The sequence below is a fragment of the Rhopilema esculentum genome, chromosome 21 (genome assembly GCF_057945365.1).
Source record: "Rhopilema esculentum isolate cy_ngs chromosome 21, ASM5794536v1, whole genome shotgun sequence".
Classification (NCBI taxonomy): Eukaryota; Metazoa; Cnidaria; class Scyphozoa; order Rhizostomeae; family Rhizostomatidae; genus Rhopilema; species Rhopilema esculentum.
In genome coordinates this window covers 1,810,474-1,834,393 of record NC_142835.1, presented here as the reverse complement: position 1 = coordinate 1,834,393, position 23,920 = coordinate 1,810,474, and the positions used below count along the sequence as shown (strand labels likewise).

General features: G+C 37.9%; 1 protein-coding gene across 1 annotated transcript; it reads right to left on the bottom strand.

Annotated features, from left to right (window-relative positions):
- Nucleotides 1-195: 195 nt before the first annotated feature.
- LOC135684778 (uncharacterized) lies at nucleotides 196-19,580 on the bottom strand. The gene is made up of 10 exons (XM_065200432.2): nucleotides 19,422-19,580; nucleotides 17,259-17,383; nucleotides 10,286-11,974; nucleotides 9,477-9,656; nucleotides 8,183-8,294; nucleotides 7,682-7,725; nucleotides 6,821-7,168; nucleotides 5,664-6,448; nucleotides 4,749-5,177; nucleotides 196-4,032 (listed from the first exon to the last, which is right to left on the bottom strand). Exons 2-10 carry the CDS (start codon nucleotides 17,265-17,267, stop codon nucleotides 3,987-3,989), a joined length of 3,642 nt encoding a protein of 1,213 aa, XP_065056504.2. The 5' UTR covers nucleotides 17,268-17,383; nucleotides 19,422-19,580; the 3' UTR covers nucleotides 196-3,986.
- Nucleotides 19,581-23,920: the final 4,340 nt, after the last annotated feature.

Genomic DNA, 23,920 nt, shown 5'->3' with positions numbered 1-23,920 from the left:
CAAAATACCTCAGCCCTGCCAGTTTCTTCTATACACGTAAACAACTTGTAAAAGCCCATAGCCACCTTGTGCGCAACATTTGGACATTTTTCTCATGTTCACATGGGACCTAATCCACGTCACATTGTGATTACCAATGTTTGAGTTGAAAACACCCTTTCGGGCAGAGTGAATGCAGAGAGAAACGACAAGAAGTTGATTTGGACATCCAACATAATAAAAGAGAGCATACCTGTCTTACAAATAAAGGAGATGCAACTACCCGTGTCTACATTTAAGTGAAAAATGATACCGAAGGAAAAGTGTTGATGCATTGGGCTTGTATCTACATACAGTGAGTGAACTTGCTCTCGCGTTTACTTTTAAAAATTCAATATTTGTCACAAACATTTTCTGACAGATTCTTCTTCGAATAAAGGCCAAGAACAACTATTTGAGTGATAACACTATAGGGGAGTCCGGTGGTTTAATATTCGGGGGACTCTGGACCACTTCAATGCAAAAATGGTCCAATGGCGAGGACCGAGGACAATACAAAGACTTGTATTATGAAAAGAAGGGGTAAATTACAGGGCAAGGCCTAACACTTAAATAAGATCAGTTTCGTCAAAACACTCTGTAAAAGGTATTGGGGGGTAAATCTTAAAATAACTTTTTTCTAAGTTCTATAATGTTTTTGATGGAACTGGAACATATATATATATATATATATATATATATAAATATATATATTTGATGTAGAACAAAACATAACAACATTCTTTGAGCAAAACAAACAAACTTAAAAACATATTGAGCTAACGCATCCAACATGGCAGCAGAGACTGAAATCTCTTGAAGTGACTATACCACTTTTCAATAACAACACCGGCGTTCAAGAAACGCCCCAAACTACTTTTATGTCTTAAAAGTTATTGCTTTTAAACTTAAACCAAATATACAGCAGACGGTCGAGGAAAGAATAACAACTTTTACTTTGGCCTTTTATGGGGTTGATTCAATACTATGGAGCTCATTTATGAGTCATGCTACAGCAATAAGTGAACGGCAATAAGTGGTTAAAAACGAAGCGATGCCAATATTGCAGAGGTACCTAAGTCAGTGAAAATAAGAACAAACATTGGTGGCACCAGATCTGGCTAAGGGGATCATTGATCTGAACATGAAGGGAAAGGGATATAATATTACCATATAACAGACTTAGATAAATTGTTTGATTCTTGATCATCCGATGGGAAGGGACTAAACCACGTATTGCAAGGCAGCTTGGGGGTTTCTTCAAAAACGGTAATTCTCCCCTTTTGAATATGGGCAGTGAATGAATCACACGGAAGGCTTTCAAGTTTACTCGTTTATTTGAGGAACGCAATATACCTGTCTATGTCTCATAGCCATTATCTGAAGGCCTTAATGCTGTTTCCTTGATGAAATGAAACTTATTAGGAGTTGACTGCAATATTCATCCAATTTTGAATGTTAAGTATGTGGAATTGAATATGTTACGTTTGTGGTGAGAATATTACGCATATAAGAACCTTTCAAAAACATATGAGCAAAACATCGATAAAGGAATGCCATGGAATACAACGAAGAAAAAACTGGAGGCGACAAAGTGGTTTCAGAAACTAAAGAAAGAAAAGATTTTCAGAGCTCAATTTAGTAGGTTTTATTAAATTTGTCTAAATGGAAATGAATTCAGAATTGAGCTAATTATATAGACAGCTAAATAAATAAGGACGTTTTAGTTTTATAACTCAATTTGAAGAAGAAGAAACAGAAAGGAAAGGGCAACATGGGGATTATGTGCGTACATAGTTTCATTCAAAAATCCCAATTACCCAAGTATCAAATTAAACAGACGCTTCTTTGTAGTTTCAATATGCTTCTCAAAGTGTTTTCAAAAATACATTTGTACGTCTCTACCAAGTATGAAATGTTAAAGTTAAATACCTGACATCTGCGCGCAAAGCGAGCAAAGATTAATCAGGTAGACCCTCTCTGGCACTAGAAAGCCAGCGAGCAAAAATCGAGGCTTCACAAGGAGCCTGGTAGGTACGATTCAAGCTAAGTAATCGTTTTCAAAGGAGGAGTGTTTTCAGGACTGCTGATAAATATTAAAATATTGGAACCCTGACATCAAAAATCCCCTTCATTATTTTGCAACAAAAGCACGTCTTTATACGCTTTTAAGAACGTTTTATTTTCATAACGGGTAATGGAAACCATTACATATTACCACCTATAGCAACACAGAGCAACAAATGAAAGCATAATATACAGAGTCCAGAAAAGTGGCAATCAGATGAAAATAGAAAAAAATATTGCAAATATGTGGTGGGCTAGAGCAGGTGGATGCTCGAATTAATTTTAAATTTAAAGTTGCCCTAGAGGTATTACATGATGTTTCATCATCCATTTTGCACCGTAGCCGAAACTTCGATAAATTGCATGTCCTTAGCTGAGGGATCCGTAATTTTCCTAGACTCTGGTTGTAGGCCATCAAAACCAAATGCTAGATAACATATATATATATATACGGCTCTTCGGTGCCCAACTGGCACTGATGCAAGCCAGTACTCAAGTGCTATCAGTCTTAAATGATCAAGCGTACTATAGCTTGTTGGACAAACGAGCTACATCAATAGTCAGCTAAACAAAAATCATTAAATTCTCAACTAACTGGATAAAATTACGACGTCATCAAACAAAACTATTGTGTAAAATAGTCAAAAAGGCGATGAAAAACACACCCCTCTAGATTAAAAGAAGTCCCACATGACCCATAGATCAACTTGATTATTTATGCACATTTCTATAGAAACACCAGACAGAAACATATTTCCTGACTGCATTTTTTAAGAATAAAGTATATCCAGTTTTATTTTGAATTTATTTATAAATCATGGGGACTTCTTTGTGTTCTCAGTTTGCAATCAGACTGGTCTTGTTAGGCCCTCGCTAAGACAAACGTGTCACATTTTTAATTAAGCTCTTCTGATAGCGATCAAATCGATTATGTTTATTTTATTTGTCCCTGAAGTAAAACTGTAAAGTTCAAAGCTCATAGACCATGGATCAAAATTAAAAGGTCACGGATTATTCATGAAAAACATGAATTGTAGGTCAAAGATCACGTTCCAAAGAGACACAATATCCCGCTGGTTCGCCAGTCTAATTGTTAACACAGAACACAGGCTCCAAACATTCCCCTAGATAACCCCTTAAAGACCCTAAGACAACCTTAGGTAATGAATTTACAACAATGTAAAAATCAGCGTCGAACATAAGAGTGATTTAAATGATAAGTTCTAAAATACATATGCACACTACTTGCCAATAAATTAACTCTAACTTAGATATGTCATACATTCTTTAGGTTTGACTTGAATACAGTGAAATTAGTACGAAGTGCATGCAAACGATAAAATGGATACTGGGCGGTAGGTCTACTGAGATGAAATTAGAAGGCAATAACTCAAAAGCAAGTACTTTGGTCCTACTCTAGCGATTAACTCACGAGATTGTGAAGAACGTTCGCTTTTTCTAAATTCTTTTTAACATTGCCTTGTATATAATAGCAGATTGTCGCCGTAAAAGTTTTGAGCAATTGCCATTAAGCATTAAAATGCAATCATCGACCGTTTACATGCACTTAAAATGCGTAAAATATGTCCGATTTAAAAATGAATCAAAACGAAGTCAGCTTCATGAAAAATAAAGCAAAATTACAAATCAAACCTGAAAACAACGATGCAACCATTGTAAGAAGAAGATCACTTATCAATTAAACCATTGAAAAAGTCGGTTACCCATTAATGAAACCATTGTAAAAATAGGTTACTTACTATATTAACCATTGTAAGAATACGTTACCTACTTGTGAAACCTTTGTAACAAGTAGGTTATCTATTCATGTACCATTGTTTGCGTGAAAGACATGTTAATCCAGCAGCAACGTTGATAAAACAGTTCATGATATGAGACCGTTATATATTTGGAAGGTCTTTCAAAGATGAGTCAGTCTTCACCGGACTATAAAAGAATGATTTTGAGCCATTAGAAACGTGCTGAAATTACTGGCAACGATTGCTGAGATTGCTTATAGAAGGTAAGTTGAAAGGGCAGTGATAGTAGAGAAAGAGAAACATCCTGCCTGAGTAGAGAAATATCCAGAAACCCTAGATAACAAAAGACAACATCAATTATCCTTTGAAACAACTCTTAGCAGTCATTTCAGTACGATAATCGCTTCGTGGCAGTCAGCTTGTTGTAAAAATTCAAACCAAATTCAAAGGTCTTGATTTCAATATAAAACAAAATAGGAAAATGCGCCTGGCGGTGCTGCGTTCGGAGTCAACTGCAAACAAGAGTCTAACAGGCCTAGCACTAGCAGTACGCCCGCCTTTCATAACTTATCTGGGATAACACAGTTCAATACCTATGTAAGACTAACCAAGTGCCAATATGCACCGAAGGTAAAAGAATCTATTGCAAATTTTCTTTAAAAGCACAAGGAGATATTCCGATTTCAAATACAGTTTGTTGACTATCTGAGTCAGTTATAGAAATACGACGATCCAAGCATCGACAGTAACTAATATAGATTATTCAGAACAGGCCACTCCACAAACTGTCAATTTTGCTTCAAATAACACAAACAAATCACTAGTGCTGATGAGAGCATATAAATTAAGTCAAAATAACATTGAAACCTATAGAATAAAAACTTGAGGAATCCATCCACTTACCTCCCCAATTTCAATTTCTGTCTAACTTCCCTTATCTTCATTTGCAAGCTGAACTTAGTGGGGAAAATATCCTCGTGCTCCAACTGAAAGTCTTGCGTTACAGCCTCCGTTGGGTAATAGCCATGCTTTTGGAATAACTGCAAAACGAGGTTCCTTTTCTCATCAAGAAGCTTACGATTGGAAGTGACTGGTGATACTGGGCAAGAATTGTTGTTAGGCTGTGTAACATTGTTAAGAATCAGCCCTTGCTGTGTTGGGCTGAGATACGGATCTCTGCTGTACTGGGAATCTTTGCATTTGAAATGGATTGATATTTCTTTGTGTCTCTCTTGACATTTTTCATCGAATCCGTTTGAGCGGGCGATGTCTTCCGGACGAAATTTCGGCAACTTTTCGAAATGCTCTTTGAATTTCACTTCAGCAAGGACCCTTTAAAAGAAAGGGTGTCAACTTAAAGTGTTTTCACAATTCTACAAAATTAAATAAGCTATTAAATTTGTACAAGTGAATTAACTGATGCGTTCCTGAGAATATTTGGCGACTGTTCTTACTTTATAAGCATTCGTCATTACTGCCGTCCTACGTGAACAAGTAATACAAAACACTGTTTATGAATTTGAAATAAAATCGTTGGGTTGATGGTGAAGAGGCTGAATAACGATAAATGGTGATTACGACGACTATGATTATTTATGACCATGATTGATGATTATTCTTAATTATGATGATTTATGGTTATGATAATTAATGATAATTATTGATGATGATAATTTATGATTCTTGACGATTGATGCTGACAATGGTCAATGGACAATGATTGGTCTTGACCTACGGCGACAAATATTACAATGATGATAAAATGAATGCCATTTAAATTGCTGCAAAATGGTAATTAAATAAGCAAAAGCATCTTACCTTTCCATACCATCATCCATTTGCTTTTTAAGAAAAGATTTAGAAGGACTTGTGGATGTCGAATTGGCTCCGTTGTATGTGTCTCCATCATCCATCATGATTTTTTGGTCCTTGACAAACTCTGATGAGCTGGAACGGGACCCGTTCTCAAGGTCACTCCTGAAATTCAACTTCTCTGGAGGAAATGCGTACGCCTTCTCTGAAAAAGGACCGGGACTAGACAAGGGGGTGTTGCCAGCTGATCTGCAAACATATTTACTCCGCTGCCGACTTTCCACGTGGCTGTTGGCTGACACTAACATATTTGGGTACGTCAATCCAGTCGACAGATTGGGGGTGATAGCACGCCGTGTGTAGTCTTGTGGCCTTATTGGTTCATGATACTGATGTGCACCATGGTACTGGTAATCCATAATACTGGCAGGCATACCTTCGTATGAACTGTTTCTTGGCATTGCATCAAATGAACTAGTACGGGGCATACCTTCAAATGAGTTACTTCGAGACATTCCTTCAAATGAGTTACTGCGAGGCAGCATCTCCTCTCCGAAAAACTCACGATGATCATTGTAGTTGCGCCTCCTCGACTCCATTTCCAAAAACGCTTGTGATTGGCCGACACCAACCATGTATATATTCGTGACATTGTACCCACCAGGGTGTTTCTCATTAACCGAATGAGTGTCTTTCTTTAGCAACTCGGTTATCGAGTGGTTGGACTTGTGCTTGTTTACATCGAGGTGCCTTTCAACGAAGCCAGGTCCATCAGGTATTGATTCAAGGGGCTAGGAGTGGAAAATAACACTGTTATAACGGTGAACTTTCTACTTTTTGTAGGCTAGAAACTACACATAATCACCTGAATAAAATGATACCCATTTCGACAGTTATGGCAAATTTTGCTAATAGCAGACCTGAACTCAAGTTTTCAAGTAAATAAAATATCGAAGGCTCTTCGTGAAATATGGCCCACCTCTATTGTAGACTAGTTGGTATAATATTTTAGAACTTCTATTTTCAAGATATTTAGGTTTTTATCGTAAGATACATTTGTAACAAAGGCACCATCAATATACAGCAAGTTTGAATCTGTTTTACAGTTGATCAATATGATAAAATCCACATCACACATTCACGAATCTGGAAAGAAGAATTACCTTCCCAGAATTCCATCGGCCATCCCTATGAGACTTTCCATTGACCCGAAAGTCATCGTTGAATGCAATCTTCATCGTTTTCGTCATTGTTTTTGGCTTTTGGATGTGTCCATGTTGTGCTGGCTCCAGGTATCCACTCTTTCCAACTATTTTAACAGGTGAGTAGGGTGGTGACGTAACAGCATCAGAGACCACGCTGGTCGATGTCGTAGACTTGACACACGAGGAGTTTGAATTCCGACTGAAGGCCTCGTTATCTGATGTATCAGAATCTTCAGTCACGTGTTCTTCGCATTCTAACTGAACCTCGTCCAATTTTTGTTGGCCTTTCAAATCTTTTCGTGTGGCCTGAGCGAAAAGAAAACAAAATATTTTATAAAGAATATTTAGGATGAGTGGATCTTCACGTGCAATTTGGGAATTTTTAGCTGTGATTTCTAGGTTTTGTTACTTTTACCTTGGGAAATCCTCAATACAGAGACTTTAGGACCATGCCAGAGCAATGGGTGAAGCATTAGTCTGACCTTGCGAAGGACAACAATGCAAGACCCATATGTTTAGCAAATATTGTCAAAATGCATCTATATTGGCAAATACTGATCGATGAAGCCAACTGTTCACTAATTTCCAAAATTAATGAATAATTAACAAGCTCAGTTCTATGGTGGCTGTTTCGATAAAAGCCACTAAAACTATCAGTTTGTACGTCAAACCAATGCGAAATAAGCCAGATGAGCCCAACCTAGTGACGTAACAACAACCACGATAATTCAATCATGTGTACTTAATAAGCGAAACTCATAATTTCATTATACTGTGAACAGACCAAATGCATAATAAGTTTGATTGGAGGCCACTCACCGTGTCAGTTCGGTTCATGATATCATCTGCAATTCTGGCAGTATCTGATAACAGAATATTAAAGATGAAAAACTGCAGGTTCTTTAAACCAAGGCATTGATAAAATCAGCATAGGATATGAGTTGATTAAAAAGCCTGTTACATTTACAGTGTCTGATGCAATTAGGGTCAGAGCACATTTTTCATGAAGACTGAATTTGTCGATCAAAGATTCACTGATCGCCAACGATAAGAAAATTCGACTGAAACCACGCAGAGCCTTAATAGAATAATAAAACCCATAAATTTTCTTTATGAAACTGTGAAAGAGATATTCGTGAAACCTTAAAAAATTGTCCTAACTATGATATGAAAAAAAATAGAAAAAGGCGACTGGTCGTGAACATGACTAAGACTCAGGGATCAATAAACATAGCCACGTGCCCGAGGCATTCTAACGTTGACTTTAACATGATATGATGAAGATCATTAGGCGACGCAAGAATCACTGTTTTGTATTACCACTGGAATGATCTTTTATGGGGGTTTTTGCGTCAGAAGTTGATCTTGGTCTCTTCTTTTCTTTACTGCTCCATCTCCAGTCTGGATGTGCTTTATAATGAGCTTCTTTGACCTGTAAAGTTTAAATTTTTATTAGTAGAACAGGCGTTGAACAACCGAGATCAAAAGCACCAGACAACCCAAAATTTCAGTGTCTGTTTCGGCAGTAGGCGCATGTTCATCACGACACAGGCAACGTTTGCATCTCAAATAAAAAAATGAAAAACCTGGCCATATGAGATTGCAAGGCCTGCAGTTCTCTTTCTGTAAAAGAAATTCTGCAAAATTCCACAAGGATCTAAAGCCAGGGAAAACAGGGAGTAGGGGTTTTTTCCATTGCCTAAACTTGGCAGACAAGGTCTATTTGTAAACGAAAACTTCCACAGAAACATTACAAAAAGAGAGAAATCAGCTGTTGAAGGAAAAGAAACAGCTGGAAAGAACTTTTTTGAGGATATGAGAAATAAGGTAAGGGCAGATTTGTTCTTAAAAAGTATCATAAGAAAACTTCAGAGTTTCATCGTTTGGATAATCCATTCCTACTAAGAAAGAGAAAATATCGACGCAATTATAAATTCTATTTAAACTCATTTTGACAAGCCCAGTTTGAAGGTTTTTGCAAACGTTTGTTAAAGCACTTAATTTTCGAAAAAGTTAAGATAAGATGTTACAAAGTTATATCTTAACTGTACAAAATTTCTTAACTTTTCATTTTTAGTTGATAGTTCTTCTGTTGATATTTCAAAGTTAATGTTTTTATTATTCCGTGTTTCATTTATTTTTCTCCCCCATCTTATTCCGGATACTTTTAAAATCTAAAAAAGGTTTCATTACGAGCTTTATGATAGTGGTTATTCTAAAACTTTGCAAAACTTTTCTATTTCAAGTCAACATCACAATAAACGCGACTATGCGACACCTTCAGTCAAAATTCATTTCAGTTACAGTTTCTGGCCATCCCTAAGGCACCATAATTCAAAAATTTTTCTTGCCGCCAACCACGATGGCGGTCTTTCGTAAGCACTTTCAAAACTTTGATATTTTGGCCCCTCCACTTTCAAATACGTTTCGCCGGCCCTGTATCCAAATGTGTTGAGCTTTAATTTGTCAACTTATACAAGTTACAATCACCGCCTTTTCGACTTATCTCCTATAAGCAATCTAAATATGGCATCAAAATTTACATAAAAACAACATGAAGATGCAAGCCATTTGAAGACGCGTACGAAAAGTAGGCCAAAAGAACTTGTCTTACCTGATTGGCCAGGTTGTAATATTCCTTTCTCTGGTCCGGTTTTAACGCATACCACCATTCGCCAAGTATCTTGCTCACTGTCCTGTTGTCTTGATTAGGGTTTTTCTGGTGGACAAGGTGGCGATGCGCTTTGGAGAAGATCATGAATGCATTCATCGGTCGTCGTATGTGATCTTTTCCCTACAAAAACATGACAGTTTTAACTGACCGTAAATACAATGCAGGTTTAAGTTCAAACAAGCTTCCTTAGCACGCACTCTTGGGTTTGAGTGTTTGAAAAGGACTGGGTTGCATATCTCACAGATTCCACTTCCACAAATTTCACTAAAAGTTTCTTTAACCAATTCTATAAATAATTTGAAGCGTTTGGTGGGCGGCAGCTTTCTGCAGAGGATATCTTAAGGCGAGGCAAAATTTCTCTGTTTCTAAAAACACCTATAAGTTTTATTAAACTCATTTGACCACTTTGCTTGTTCAACGGGAGTTTGGATTTAAAATCACCTGATTGCTCTCTCCTCGAGGGGGCTTTCTCCTCGATTAGTTTGAGAGAGCTCCTCCTTAAGAAATTCTCTCCATATAATTTACCTTGTTATCTTTGTTTCTTTAAATGTGTATTGTAATATTCCCACTTACCGATGTATAATTCTTGTAACATTGTCTTATTTTCTTGTAGTTTAGCTACTTTGTTTGTTTAATTATCGCGATAAATTGTATGTTGTGGAATTAAAAACACGAAAACTGAACTGAGCTACTACCGTCTTAAGTATAAAATCGTGCATCAATTTCTATTTCGAAATAAACTCAAATACCTTTTTATTCTGTTTGGCAAGATCTTGTTCACCCAAAGGAATCAGACTCGCTGGCCTATTTGAAGGAGTCTTAGATGGATCAGCCTCTCCAGTACTTCCTGTTCCATCCGCACTGTCAACACTTACGTCTTTTTCCTCTGAATCAGTTGTTTCAGGGGCAAACTGGCGCTCGCCATGTTCTTCTTCCCTCCCAATTTCTGAACCACGTGGCAAGTTTGATGGCCTAACAAACACACTAGTTGCAGAGCCGACGGGTACGTTGCCTTTGTTCATGCGAACCAAATTAGGGCTAACTGGAGGCGGTGAAAACGCTGGCTTGGTGGTTTGGGACACCACTGGAGAAACGCCAGATGCTTTTCTATTTTCGACAGGGTGAATAGGTGAAAAAGACTGCTTTTTCTCGTTGGTCTGCCTTTGAGCAACAGTTGTTGTTGTACTGGTCGGTGTCTCAAAGACAGAAATACCTGAGTCAGGGCTGTTTTGAGCCAGCCGCCTTCCGTTTGGTGATAAATCAGACAGTTTGCTTCCTTTAGGCGTGCTACTGGAAAGTGAGGTTACAGGGACTCTGGGCATCGCATGAGTCGGGCTGATATGAAACGGCGAGGCTGGTGGTCCAAGTCTTGGGGATGGCAGACCAGGAGTACTAGGGCAAGAGTAGGGTGTGGCACATCGACTAAGGCTCATCAAAGAAGAAGCAGCTTCAATAACAGACGCATCGTGCTCGCTATAATCAAATGCACTCGACCCACGCTCGCCCTCTTTGCTTGTGCTTTTCTGGTCTTCTTCTTTGCTTAACTCCATGCTGTCCTGAAGTTTACTCCGAGATCCCGACTCGCGAAGGCTTGTAAGGTGTCTGGAGCAGTAACCCTTTTTCTGAGATTCTTTCTCACACCCCTCAACCATACATAGCTTTCTCCATTGCTTGCCATTATACTTCTTTCTAAATCCATTTGGTGTTACAATAACCTGTCCTTTATGAGGCGTTGGTGTCCGGCTTGATCGAGCAGAGCCACGGCTATGTGGGGTGGAGCTGCGACTTGAGGAGGGCCTTTGCGAAGTAAATACTTCCTCAAGCTCGTGGTCGTCCGCGCTAAAATCGGTGTCCGACATGGCACTGTCCGTTTCTTCCCGCGATTTAGGCCTAGCAGAGACGTTCAATTGATCACTGCTGCCTTTTGCCATCAAAGGTTGCAACAAACGTATATCGGTGCGACTGACCCATTTCGAAATCCCTTTTGATTCAGCATCGTTATCAAAAACCTTTACTAAGTACTGCAAAGGCCTATCCTTTATCTCCATGACATTTACAAGAGTAAACGCGTCCTCTTCTTTGTTGAGCCTCGCACAAACCTGATTACCAACTCTGACGGCCAACGGCGACGGTGTCGTATCAGGAACAACCTCTAGGCCATTTCCACTGTCTATATTAAACACGTAAGTTTGCTCGGCATCATCATCAAAATTTACACCGACTTCGCCGTTTGACTTATAAAATTTTACAGTACCTGGTTTAAAAACTTTGCGATATCTTCCAAGGACTTGTGTTGATGTTAATGATTCTAAGAGAATTTCTCCTGCAACTCCATTACATGGCCTTTTGCAGTCTTCCGTCCCATTTTCACCCAAAGGCACCGAATCAGTGTCAAGTTTCCTCTTGGTAGCACGCTTCATATTTGACAACTTTGGTTGCTACAAAATACAAAGATCATTTCAGCTAAACAAAACTGCATGCAAAAAATAGCATCAGCTACGATGCCATGTTACAAAGGATCCATAATTCGCCATTCTTGTGCAAACATATTATATCTGCCTCACACTAGAGCCAAAATAATTTCCCCCTCCTCAGAATTCACGCTACAGATTACAGAATTGCTCAACATTGTACCCAAACTTTGCAAAAGTAAACGTTAAAGCTTATTGCTGCGGTAGTAACTGACAGGATGAAATGTGAGAATATTTAGTAACAAGATGGAATTGTGTTATAGTTCGTTTTTACAACTTTTTATCTATAGATGAAAGTTCACGATTGAGCAGAGGTGAAACCCCAACAGCCATAGTGACCACTGCGAGCCCAAGAAATGTTTGATAAGCAAAAAAGAACTTGAGTTTGAAGTATGCATCCATTTACAAGAAACTTCGACGGCATTACCAAATAACAGCTGGTGAGATGCATTGCGTACAAATAAATGATGTCAGCGGTATCTTCAAACAGTCGAATTAGTCCAATTTTGCAATCCCAACAAAAATATAGCATCGATCGTTTAGAGAAGGTGCACACGGCTGATAGCGACTCTTTTATGGTTGAAACTCATTCACGTATTTGATATTAACAGATTCTTTGCTTCCTGCTTGGAAACTGTCGAGGCAACTGTAGACGTTACTTATGTTTACCAAGAAGAGCAACTACACGGGAATTCCTGGAAGTAACGTCATTGAAAGTGATAAAAAGACAAGAGTAGCCTCAGTAGCCGAACTCTCAAGCCACGTCCTAATCAAGCGAAAACATCAACTGCCTCCTTCTTACAAAACAGCAATAGCAAACCAGCATAGTGCAGATGGGCATCCACGTTTTGCGGGGCAAGACCTCGTAATAAAATACCTCTCTTCATAATAATATGATTAGCCTCACAGAACTGCATTTTAAACACGGATTTTCACTGTGAATGTACGCAATAATTCGTGGTTTTCTTCATCTACACGTTATTTTCTATCTTCTGCACTAAGACGGGTTTTATCATAAATGTGTACGAGTGTAATAACAGGTGACAATAACTGAACAGTGAGACTTTGCATGCAATCAGCAAAAAAGGTAAACAAAGTTAGATAACAAGCAATTTCGCTCGTTCAAAACTGGAATATAGCAGGTGATAATAAATTTTTGTCTGACATATGTTAATGGTTAGGGGAAACAATCATGAGCTCATCGGTCATACAAAGACTGTTTGCTTGCAGCTTTGTTGGGTAAACCAGAGAAATCTACTAAGCTAACATCAATCGACCTGATATACACGCAATGTAATACAAACTTTGCAAAGCAAAGCTGCATTCCTCAAAAAATGCAGATTGAAATTATAATCAAGCCAACCATGGAAACCAAACTGAGGTTTCACAAAGCAAACATACGAAATTTACTGCTAGCATCATTGGCAAATCCCATAGCCAAAACATATTTTGGAAAAGAGGGGACCCACTGACCCCTAGAAAGAGAACAACGAGAACGAAACTAATAGATCACATAGAACCTTAGTAACCTAACTTGCTGAACAACAAAACAATGACGGGTTTACCAAATAAATCAAATGCTAGTCCAAGTTTTTTCTTCATTCAACGAACAAACAGGCTGTTTCATGTAGCCGCTTATAAAAGCATGCCCTTTCATGCATATTTGCAAGTTGGTTTACTACAAAAAAGCTGTAGATTGTCACTGGAACCAGCGGGGTGAAAGAGCGAAAGATTGGAATCTCCTTTAAGTACAATTCTCAAATTCTTTGAAAAAATGCAAGCTTACCAAAGTAAAATTATAGGAAAAAGGGGAAAAGACAGAAAAAGAGAGGCAAGAAACTGCCTTACCATCAAGAGTGAGCGAGAGTACTTGCTAAACGTTTGACTTGGTAGCAAACACAAGCTACACATTGCAAGTTACACAGGACTAGGACTAACGGTCGAAATCTTTACTTATAGAATGTGGTCTGTAAACACCGTAACGATGGTGCTAAAGGTCTTCAGGGCCTGGTCTCTTAGTTTTAATGTATTCGGTTGCAAAAGACGGCGGTCAACGATTCCCAAGGAGCAGGAAAGTGGCATGCGCTCGTTTCTAGCAAAGCAATCACACGCACTTCAAGATGTTTATTTTTCATAAACAGACTGCAGGGAGGTTTTATAGCATGTTTGTATTCTTTATGCTGTATTTAATTGGATCACGCCCTGGATCGAGAATAAAGGCTGCACGCGATGCTCACTTGAAAGCAAAACATCAACAAAGCTGGAAAATACAAGCAATATTTATGAATCAATCTGTATATCTAACAGGTTTGAAACCACGTATACAAGGAATAAAATGCGTACGAAGCTTATTTCCGTAAACACGATGTTAAGTCACGCACACAAGTGGTACTTTTTCAAGATAAGCACACCTAGAGTATGGCTCAGGTCCTTTAGGCGAAATAATTCGGGGTGAGGAAGGGGGTTTCTTTGGGTTTATCTTTGCTTTTTAGGGGCTTGACCACTGACACCCCGTGCTGAGTCTTCAACAACAGGCGGGAATTAATATGCAACGGTTATTATTGGTTCGCGGGATCTATTCTCTTTATGCATGTATCGAAAACCGAGTCAGTATTGGAAATACTTGCATCAGCAATACGGCGTGACTTGACACCAAGGTGTGTTATCGTGAAAGCGGCTATTCTGATTCCTCTAGGGAAAGCAGTAATATCACAGTGACAACTGGAAAACTTCTCGTTTGTATCCAATCCCGAAAATTTTGTGGTTATGAACTGTTTGGCTGTTGATCACAAAAGTAATTGAGCATTTGTAGTAGACCATCTGTAGAGCAATGGCATTCGTTTTAATACCGTTTTTATGCAAACAAATTTAACCAAAGTGGTATCAGTTGCCGGATGATCGATGGGGACAGTTGCCTGATGATCGCATCAAGTGTGAAACTCGGACTAGCAACTTAGAACCGTCTTGTTCCTTACACCAAAAGCGTCGAAGTCGTACAATACATGTAATCATCAAGTTGCAACATATTGTGTAAGCTTCACATAATCGACAAGTAGATTCACCACAAACAACTATTCCAAAGAAACAAGTACGACTGCCAAGAAACAATGATGTAGCGCAATAGAGGATGACATCATTACCTTCCCTTAACATTAACAAAAACCCACTGACTTCAATCTTCAATTCATTGAATTCGCTTGATGACACATCTACTGTTGTCTCACAAGGAAGAATGAATGACACAATGGCATGATCTGAGGTAGAATTTAGGTTCTGAGAGACAGCTGGATTTCAATTACGCAAACAGGAGCTTTCAGCAAAATATACGTTATAAATGATTCATAATTATGAACAGCCAATTTTGACTTCTAATTTGCAGAAATCTCACAATTTCTGTGTTTTTCTTCCTTGCATATGATACAAATCTCTATCATCACCATCTGTGAGTTCATGTTACAAGCTAAAAGCATTGCAAGTTCACGTGTTATGCCAGTTCATAACTGAGAAATATCCACACTAGCTGTCTAGCAAATTATAAAGGGCCTTTTGGACCAGGTGTTCTGTAAACCATTTAGCAAAGATATTGAAGTAATTGGGGGGGGGGGGGGGTCGTTGGTGGCCACTTTCACCTGACCTGCTTTCAATTTTGACAATGTATTTAACTCCATGATGCTAGAGCCTCTTTGCCCTAGCCTCTTACATGTATGTATGCATCTATCAACAAGTTAGAGCAATTATACAAACATGCAGTAATGAAGACAAAAATTAGTTGTGTGGTAGGGTATTTCCATCAAAAACATGAAAATCTGTGCTAGATATGAGGCCATGGATAACCTTTGGAAACTTGAGGATGGCCTTATTGGAAGTAAAATTTGTTCCCATAATAACATCATACCATAACTTTGGTGATATGAAAAAAAACTTTGAATAGCTTTACTGATTATTTACAAAGTTAAGTTCTTTTTGCTTCCATAAAAAATTTTACTTGAAGAAGCTAATAACATGATATCAAGAAAACTAAGCATCCCATTCCAACATAAAACCATCTAAATGAAAATTTAAATTGCTATAAATGAAAAATTAAGATGCGATGAGAAATACATACTAAAGAAAATAATCATTATGTTCAGAAAAAATGAAACACAAAGGTTTGTTTTTCATCAAGCATACAGACAGGGTAGGGGTGGGTAGTTACTCTTTACAAGGGGGAACCCGAAAAGCCTGAATTGTTTTAGAGGGCTGAAACAAAGGATAACCTAACTCTGTGCAACATTCATCTTCTCCTAATGTAAAAAGCAATAAATTGTACTATACTCTTGCGGGAACTAGTTACCAGAAAGAACTCTTTACAAGGGGGAACCCAAAAAGCCTGAATTGTTTTAGGGCTGAAACAAAGGATAACCTAACTCTGTGCAACATTCATCTTCTCCTAATGTAAAAAGCAATAAATTGTACTATACTCTTGCGGGAACTAGTTACCAGAAAGAACTCTTTACAAGGGGGAACCCAAAAAGCCTGAATTGTTTTAGGGCTGAAACAAAGGATAACCTAACTCTGTGCAACATTCATCTTCTCCTAATGTAAAAAGCAATAAATTGTACTTTACTCTTGCTGGAACTAGTTACCAGAAAGAACTCTTTACAAGAGGGAACCCGAAAAGCCTGAATTGTTTTAGAGGGCTGAAACAAAGGATAACCTAACTCTGTGCAATATTCATCTTCTCCTAATGTAAAAAGCAATAAATTGTACTATACTCTTGCGGGAACTAGTTACCAGAAAGAACTCTTTACAAGGGGGAACCCAAAAAGCCTGAATTGTTTTAGGGCTGAAACAAAGGATAACCTAACTCTGTGCAACATTCATCTTCTCCTAATGTAAAAAGCAATAAATTGTACTATACTCTTGCGGGAACTAGTTACCAGAAAGAACTCTTTACAAGGGGGAACCCAAAAAGCCTGAATTGTTTTAGGGCTGAAACAAAGGATAACCTAACTCTGTGCAACATTCATCTTCTCCTAATGTAAAAAGCAATAAATTGTACTTTACTCTTGCTGGAACTAGTTACCAGAAAGAACTCTTTACAAGAGGGAACCCGAAAAGCCTGAATTGTTTTAGAGGGCTGAAACAAAGGATAACCTAACTCTGTGCAATATTCATCTTCTCCTAATGTAAAAAGCAAAAAATTGTACTATACTCTTACTGGAACTGGTTAACATAAAGATACACTTAATGAAGACTTTTATAAACATACCTGATGCATAAGTATAGATGCTGTAAACTAGTATATGTGATTGTGTTGATGGTGTGCTTTAGAAATGTTAATGTATTGTGTCCAAGTGGCAAGAGGGACCTCTCTTTGGGATATACATCCGTCACCTGAAGTATCAAAATGTCATTTAAATGTCAAATTTCATAAGTTCCTGTTTACACATACATTCCTTCAAGATAACTCTAATTCTAATTTTGTTAATTGAAAAAATTATACTTCAAATATGTATTTGGACATTGCGTTTAATTCAACAGAAATCTGTTGCTAATCATTGTCCATTTTCCATGTATGGGAATACTTGCTTATTGTTATGTCGAAATAAAACTTTCTATATAGGTATAAGCTCTGAATAGCTTTCCAAATCATATAAGCATGACCAAGAAAATGAAATTAATAATGTACCATTTCCACAAATGTAAGTCAGTAGATTTTTGTGTGATACTTTGTTCAGACTAGCTAATTGTTACCAGTGCCTGACCGAGCCCGGGCTCAGCTCAGGCCACTTTGGTCTAGATTTTAGTGTGGGCTGCCCTAAACCAAGCATCTAGGCTATGTTTGTGTGGGTTGCACTTGAGCCAGGCCTCAGTCTAAACTTACTAAAGCCCATTTGTAAAAGAAGTGGAGCTGTGTTCGCAGTTTTGTTTGTATTCCAAAGAAGAAAGGGAGTTATTAGCATTCAGAAAAAGCTTTTACATCTCATTTCATGAGAAAACTGAATTCTTCAACTAGTCAAGAAGCATGGGTTGAGGTCAATTTTTCCTTAGAGGCATTTCAGCATGTTCTCTTCAATTCTGGAAGTTATCCATACTTAGAAACAAGGGTTAGATAAGCAAAATTTTGAAGCATGAGAATAATTTAAAAAATTTCTCCCTTCCTTTTTAAATTGAAGTTCTTTGGTGGAAAGATGGGTGATCGCTATTTGGGTACCTGGACAAAAACATTAGGTCTAGACCAAGCCCAGTTAATGTTGAATTCGCCTTCTGAAGAGATGACAAAACCTCAAGTGAGAAAAGGGCTTATACTGGTAGAGGCCTGTAGTTGTCAATGCATTCATAAATTCAACCATGGATGTAAAGCAAGGTTTTGTAATCAAATATTTATATGTTGCATGCAAAAGCTCAAAGGGGTTTAAAAAACATTTAATTTAACAATTATAAGAAAATGGGTTGAATAACTGCTACTGGGATATAAGTGATACATCAATTTGGAAGTGAAAAACCCTATGTATAAAACCACTAGCTAATATTATTATTAAGAAAGATTGGCTTAAACAGATTTGAATGCAGATAAAAAACTGTTGAAACTAAGATTGGTTTTCCAACCCTTGTACCTTTTGAATAAAACAATAAAGGAATTGAATGAAGGAGTAAAGTAGTGAGTTTATTTTATTATCGGTAAACATGTTTTGACGCAGCGGTGGTCATAAACAAAAACTGACAGGTATATGTTAGGGTCGGCCAGAAAAAATTCTTCTAATTGGCAAGCTTCTGTTTCCAACAGATACTTGCTGACAACAATTAACTATTTATGATTCTAAACCAATGCAAATAAGTTATATGGATCAAATCTTGCTTTTTCAATCAATTCCAAAAGATAACCAGAGCGACTCATTCCTAATGATAAACTGAAGTCTAAAGTACCTCAGTCAATTCTGAGACGGGATATTTCATCATTCGTTTAGCGTCCAAAGCCAGAACAGTCCTTGCAAAACGATTTACTTATAACCTATCAATGTCATTGCTGAATGCTTGAATAAGATTTTCAGACTTAGCTCCTGAGGGCTATTAACTCCAGGTTGGATTTTCTGTTCTATTAATTGCAAACTGCGACTTCTTTGGTTGTGTGTAAACTATCTGAGCACTTCCAGAGAAAAACAAAGTCACGAAAAATGAAAATCAGCTTAGAAAGTCACTAAACACATAACATAGCATTGATGTGTTTAAATATGATTACAAAATACTGCTTGTCGATTTAGTAACTGGATGAGACTTTGCTCGAATATGATATTAGCTAACAATGGACAAGGAACGATTCTCACTGGCCTAAAGTAGGCCCACAGTAGCGGCGATTTGGTTTGTAATTTGAATATAGATGGGCTTCGCATGAAGACCATTTGATTGTGTATCTCAATGTCTGGAGTCTTACCTCTGCACATCTCTATAGGGTAGACATGAAACAATCCTCTTCATGAGTTTCAGAGGCCTCGGCCGACTCATCCAACATTTTCGAGGTGAACCAAGCAAGCAGGCATTGAAGACCAAGCAAGTGAATGAACGTATGTCCTTTCATTTGGTCACGTGCTAACGGCCAACAGGTTACTTTATTGTGTTGTTTAATCCTGTACGTCCATTAGCCGCTAGCCTTTGTCCGAGTTCGAAGAAATTTTTTCGGACAATAATTTTGAGGATTTCATAATTCCATGACATACGACGTTGTTTACACGTTTTAGTATAACCGTGAATTATTTTCTTGAAATAAAACGGCAGATTAGAGAGCGAAAAATGATTCCTTTTTTTGATTCATATCAATCAGCCTGATAGCATAGCAATGTCCTTTGTATAAAGTGAGCGAATAGAAATATCGTGTACCTTTGGATGAAATCCTTATGTTTTATCTGAAAATCCCAAGAAATAACTTCATTTTGATAGGAATCCCGCACGCTTTTCATAAGAGTTTATTGCCCCCATAATAAGGGGACTGTGTTCGGATATAATTTTACTTCAATGATAAGATATGGATAAGTAGGGTTGGCAATGCCCCAATTTCCTTCTTGTTTTCCTCTAATGATGTAATGTTTCATTGTTAATTGGTTCAATTGTTTTAAGCTTTCCTTTATACTCCATTCAGTGACTCACCTGTTATCTGGTACTACCCTCAATACAATTGATTGCGGCTGCAGGGCAATGGCCGTGTGGCCAAACCAATGTTTAACACTGCGTATTGTTCCTCAATTACCAGTAAAGGAATATGTTAGGGCATGCTCAGTTTATCGACAGTGCACGTAAAAATTATAAGATCTTTTGGTCAGCTTAAATACGGCCTTTTTGACTCGGTAGAATTAAGTTTATTTACCAAATTTTATCTGCAGATCGTAGCCTGAATGCGATAAAAATAGAACGTATTGAGGGGATGAGTAACTTCATAAAAAATGAAGAAGGAGCAATTTACTAGTTTGGAATTTGCATACGTTGTCCACCCGATAATACGTCAATTCTTTTCGTTCTATTCTTTGTTTCAATTTTTATGGAACCTCTGTCCACCGGCGGGCCCGCGTGTTGTATTTTGGTCTTTTCGTTTACTTGTTTGATTTTAATCTTAATTTTGATAATGATTTAATTTTAATTTTGAATAATAAACTAGCAAGTATCCTGATTTATCAAACTGGAGTCTGTTACTTTAGTTCCATTTTGCTTATTTTAGTATTCTTATTTATCTAGTTTTGTTTTTTAGCTGTTGTTATGTTACTATTAAGATAATCTGTTTCATTCATATTGTAAATTGTTGTTAAATTGTATAAAGGGCCAGGGGCGGATTTAGCAGGGGGCGTAGGGGGTGCGACCCCCCAATAGTTCTGTGTCCTTCGGTAAATTTTATTTCATTCGGTAAAAATAATTTGTTGGTAGTCAATAGTATCAAGTAGCAAAGTAACGCCAAGATTTTACTTTACTTAATTTTATCATTATTTATCTTCTTATCAGTAGCGTAGCGTGGGGGGGGGGGGGGGATATTCTCAAATGTATTTAAAGCTAATTTCAAGGGCGTCGTCGCAAAAATTTTCTGCTCGCTTCCCCCGCATGAGACCCTCTTCTCTCTCTCTACAGAATGTTCAACACTTTCCCCTCGTTTTGGGATTTGTATAGAAAAGTCTTCACGTCCTTGAGACATTCCTCATAAAACAGAAACTAAAATGCTAAAGTAATCCAATCCTAAAAGGAACTGGATTCTGAAATGCTTTTCGTGGACTTTGCTCCAAGGAAAACGGACTTGGTTTAAAACTTTTGAGTTGAGTACTGTTAATTTTTTTAGATATTTGATTAAAACTTTGGAAAATCACGTTTTACACGTAGAGATTACACAATTAAAGATATAACAGCCTTACACAATTCAGGATATAAACGTTAGCGGAATTGTGAAGAAAATAGACAGGTGTAGAATATGGTCAGCCACCTATGACGTTGAATAGAGGGAAATTGCAACGTAAAAATGCCATGGTTTTGTCGAACTCATTTACAAATGGGTGTTTTCCCAAATTCTTAGGGGTGTGATCAGCAAAAATATTTTCCTCTTTGCCCTATTAATTTTCCAAACCTGGCCACGCCACAGTTAAAAACAAAATTTAAAAAGTAAGCGTTTCCATCATTTTCCAGTGACCTGAAGGGTGTGGCACCAAAGTTAGTGTCTAACACCCCCCCCAATCATTGTTGCTTAAATCCACCCCTGTAAAGGGCACTTGGCTCGATAGCTCTTCTGAGTTTTTTCCAAGTGTCCTAAGCTTACCTAATTAATTTTAAATCGTATTATCAGTATATTGTAATTAAAAGTTTGAATCATCAATATTAAATGAAATGAAGTCTTACCCCTTTTACTGCAGCTTTAAAACTACTTGCTTTGCAAAAAAGTGGGGGCCATGGCCACCCCCCCCCCGGTGGCGTGAGCCCTGCACCATATCTATATTCAACTCCTCCATTCCAGTCTGATGAATGAATGTGGTAATTTTCCACAACCCATTGCTGAAATCGTTCAAAATTTTGCTGATAATAAATTCCTCTTTAATGCATTTTTAATATGGTTGTAAACAAATGTTTTACTTGTTGTTGGTTTGTTATCATTTCAAACAATTTTTCAATTTTTTCTCCTTTTCTCATCTTTAGAAACATGATAAAGCCTTTTTAAACACCTCCTTCTGATTGTGATGTTCCAAGGCTCAAACTTTTCTTATTTTATAAAGCTCCTCATTTGAAATTTGATCTGGCCATCTGACCCCCACAACCCTTTTATGAGAATATGCACCCATTGCTGTCCATATTGAAGTCTGCAAATTTTGACATTCGACAATAATCTCAGAAGCGGAGAAGCCTCGTCAAAGGAGACCTTCAGTGCAATTTACTAGTCATATTGTTTCTGACTGAAAGCAAAACTTTCTTTCATCATAGCATAGATGATACTTCCCTTTGACTTTCAAGACGCAGCATTTAATACTACTGTAATGATTAACTGTGATTGAAAATTTTTTAAAATAACGCTACTCTAAAAAATACAGCTCTTGAAATCTTTAAGATCATATCTATGGTGTTGTCTTTAATGCCTTGTTGTGTTATGTTGTGTTCTTGGCAAGTCAAGGCTCGCTCTGGAAGGTATGATTGACGGAAAAAGAGACAGGGGAAGACAAAGAAGAACGTGGGATGGGGAGACGATGTCAAGGAATGGAGCGGGTGTGAGAGCATTGGTAGAGCTAAATGATATTCTGAGGATATGATTGTGAACCAGTTGCTATCAATATGATTGTGAACCAGTTGCTATCAATATAAGAATAATTACGAAAACAACTAAATTAGTATATACTAGTATAAAGGTTAAGTAACATATCACCAGGGCCGTCGCTAGCGGGGGGGGGGGGGGGGGCGTGCGGGGGGGGGGATGCGGGGGGTGCGGCACCCCCACTAGGAAATTCTTGTCGGCAAATTTTCTAAAAGTAGAGTTTTGTCGGGTTTTACTTTCAAAGTTCTCAATGCGATAGCTTTAGCAAAAATTTTGGATAAGATGAGGATAAGACCGAAAAAGTATCACCCCAAAACCCTCAGCAATTCAAAATAGGTACAGATGGCGCTATGGCTGTCACGGAGGGGCAAATGTCCACCAAAAATTTCAAATAACTCCCTGTCGGCAGCCGGAGTCTAGAATCTAACGTCCAATATCCAGGGCGACCTATTTTCTACCTAAAGTTTGGGGACAAAGTTTATTGACTCTGAACGTTGATCATGGAGGTACTGGAAGCCACTGTAAGCAGGTCTGCCGAGGGAAGCAAGGGGGCAAAGTGCCTCAGGGCCTTGAGGTTGATGGGGCCTCAAGTAGTAATGAACGCCATTTTAAGAATGAAGTCAATGAAACGTAGAAGAAGTATGCCTAAAAATAGTTAAAAGTTCTAAACGATTGCAAGAAATGACTGCAAGAAATACTCTGAAATGCATTTTAAGACAATCTAAAGGGCGTGGTGGCAAAAAATTTCTGCTCGCTCCGCTCGCAGGGGTCTCTTCTTTCGGGTTTCTTTCAAGGCCTTCGAAACCTCTTGCTGGTCCAATCAGTAAGATCTACTCTACAAACTAAGTACCCGACAGTCACTGGAAAATTGAAGCGATCATTGACTAACAAGAGCATACTCTTTCATAAACAAATCATTTGCGTCAAATACCACACCCAAAAATTGAAATACCTTAGGCCAAGCCCTATTTTGTCGGCAAATTTGTGACTGGCACCCCCCTAAGTGAAAGTGATTAGCGACGGCCCTGCATATCACAATGCTTTTAGCTGGTGATTCTATCAAAACAACATCTTTACAAGAAAGGTGTACACATAGTCGTTGAGTAACAAGTTGAAAACAAGTCTGCTACTCAAGCTAATTTGGAACAATATCAAAGCACATTTTT